Source organism: Sapajus apella, unplaced genomic scaffold, assembly GCF_009761245.1.
Source record: "Sapajus apella isolate SASKATOON/1434 unplaced genomic scaffold, GSC_monkey_1.0 scaffold99, whole genome shotgun sequence".
Lineage (NCBI taxonomy): Eukaryota > Metazoa > Chordata > Mammalia > Primates > Cebidae > Sapajus > Sapajus apella.
In genome coordinates this window covers 2,072,609-2,074,347 of record NW_022437039.1, presented here as the reverse complement: position 1 = coordinate 2,074,347, position 1,739 = coordinate 2,072,609, and the positions used below count along the sequence as shown (strand labels likewise).

The window sequence follows — 1,739 nt, the reverse complement described above, 5'->3', positions numbered from 1 at the left end:
TGTGTGTGTGTGTGTGTGTGTGTGTGTGTGTGTGTGTGTGTGTGTGTATACATATATATATACACAGAGAGAGGAGAGACAAATATACATAGATAAAATATAACATGTAATAGATATGCATTACATAATGTGATGTATTACATGTATACTCTATAATATGTAATATAAATTACATATATAGTATCACGTATGTAATATGTATTATATATATATGTATGGTATAGGAACCACATACGTGTGTAATGTATGTGTTATATATTACGTATCTATATATTAGGAGTTGGGGCAGCACAGACCTGCGTTGTATGTCATTGCTGCCTCTGCCGTTCCCTGAACATGTGTTAAACGTGGCTTCGTCCTCACCTAGTCCATTTTGCTCATGACATTCCCTGTGTGGTCCCTGAAGGCACCTGAATGAGTGCTCTCTGTGCTGGGTGGAGCAGGGAAGCCCCTCCAGCGTTCCCCCAGCCCCGAGTCCACCCAGCAGCCCCCCACTTGGGGCTTCTCTCCTTCTCTGTGCAGGACCACCTGGCTGGCCCTCACCCTGGTGCTGGCCTTCCTCCTGCTGATCAGCACCACAGCAAACCTGTCCTTGCTCCTGTCCAGAGCACAGAGGAACCGGCGACTGCGTGGGGACTACGCCTACCACCCACTGCAGGAGATGAATGGGGAGCCCCTGGCCACAGAGAAGGAGCAGCTGGGGGGCGCCCACAACCCCTTCAAGGACTGAAGCCTCAATCTGCCCGGGGTGGCATGTCTCAAAGGCTTGTTTCCCCACAGTCCAGCTTCTGCAGGGGAAATGTCACGGCCCCTGGCATGGACCATCTGAGTGTCCTCAGCCCCTGCGCTGCAGCCAAGTTCCTGATAGCACTTGTGCCTCAGCCCCTCACCTGGCCGCCCGCCGGGGCACCTGTGACCCTAGCAATCCCATGCTCCCCGAGAGACTGAGCCTCCTGCTTCCTGCCTGCCTGTGTCTGCTGCCGAGAAGCCTGTGCCCCGGGAGGGCCGCTGCACTGCCAAAGAGTCTCCCTCCTCCTGGGGAAAGGGGCTGCCCGCAAACCGAACTCAGTGACCAAATCATGACAAAACAGCACATTGTGGCCGGCACCCCGGCTGCAGTGGAAGGGACGAGTCTGCCCTCCTGTGACACAGGACCCCTTTCTACAGACCTCATCACTGGATTTGCCAGCTCAAATTGGATTTCCTGTCATGGGAAGCTTGGGGTGAAATCATGTTTACAGACCTATTTTGTCATCCTGCTGCCAAGAAGATTTTTTTAATCACTTGAATAAATTGATAAAATAAAAGGAGCCACCAGGTGGTGTCTGGATTCTGCATCATGGACTTCGGGGCACTGCTGGGGCTTAGCAGCGGGCACTTGTCCTGAAACAGAGCTCACCACGGCGGCCGCAAGCCAAGTCCTGCTGCCTGCTTGTGTAAGCCAGTGCTTCTCAAACTTTAATATGCCACAGGTCATAAGGAGATATTGTTAAAATGCAGATTGGGGCCTCGGGTGAGGCCAGCAATTCATTTCCAGCAAGCTCGCAGGTGACACTGGTGCTCCAGGTCTCAGGGTCCTGCTCTGTTGCCCCAGCTGGAGTGCAGTGGTGCAGTCTTGGCTCACTGCAGCTTCGACCTCCTGGGCTCAAGTGGTTCTCCCGCCTCAGCCTCCCAAGTAGCTGGGACTACAAGCACATGCCACCATGCCTAGCTAATTTTTTAAATTTTTTTACAGAGAA

At 52.4% G+C, this 1,739-nt stretch overlaps 1 protein-coding gene across 5 annotated transcripts in view; it reads left to right on the top strand.

The window, feature by feature from the left end:
* The window catches only part of NAGPA (N-acetylglucosamine-1-phosphodiester alpha-N-acetylglucosaminidase), a 10,569-nt gene extending 9,252 nt beyond the window's left edge, over window positions 1–1,317 (top strand). For 3 of the 5 annotated variants that reach the window (XM_032258060.1, XM_032258059.1, XM_032258057.1), the window contains one exon: window positions 523–1,317. In XM_032258060.1, coding sequence (XP_032113951.1) covers window positions 523–730 — 208 coding nt within the window. In that variant the 3' untranslated portion in view covers window positions 731–1,317. The remainder of the gene's footprint in view (window positions 1–522) is intronic. The other 2 variants (XM_032258061.1, XM_032258058.1) reach the window with 1 other exon arrangement.
* Window positions 1,318–1,739: the final 422 nt, after the last annotated feature.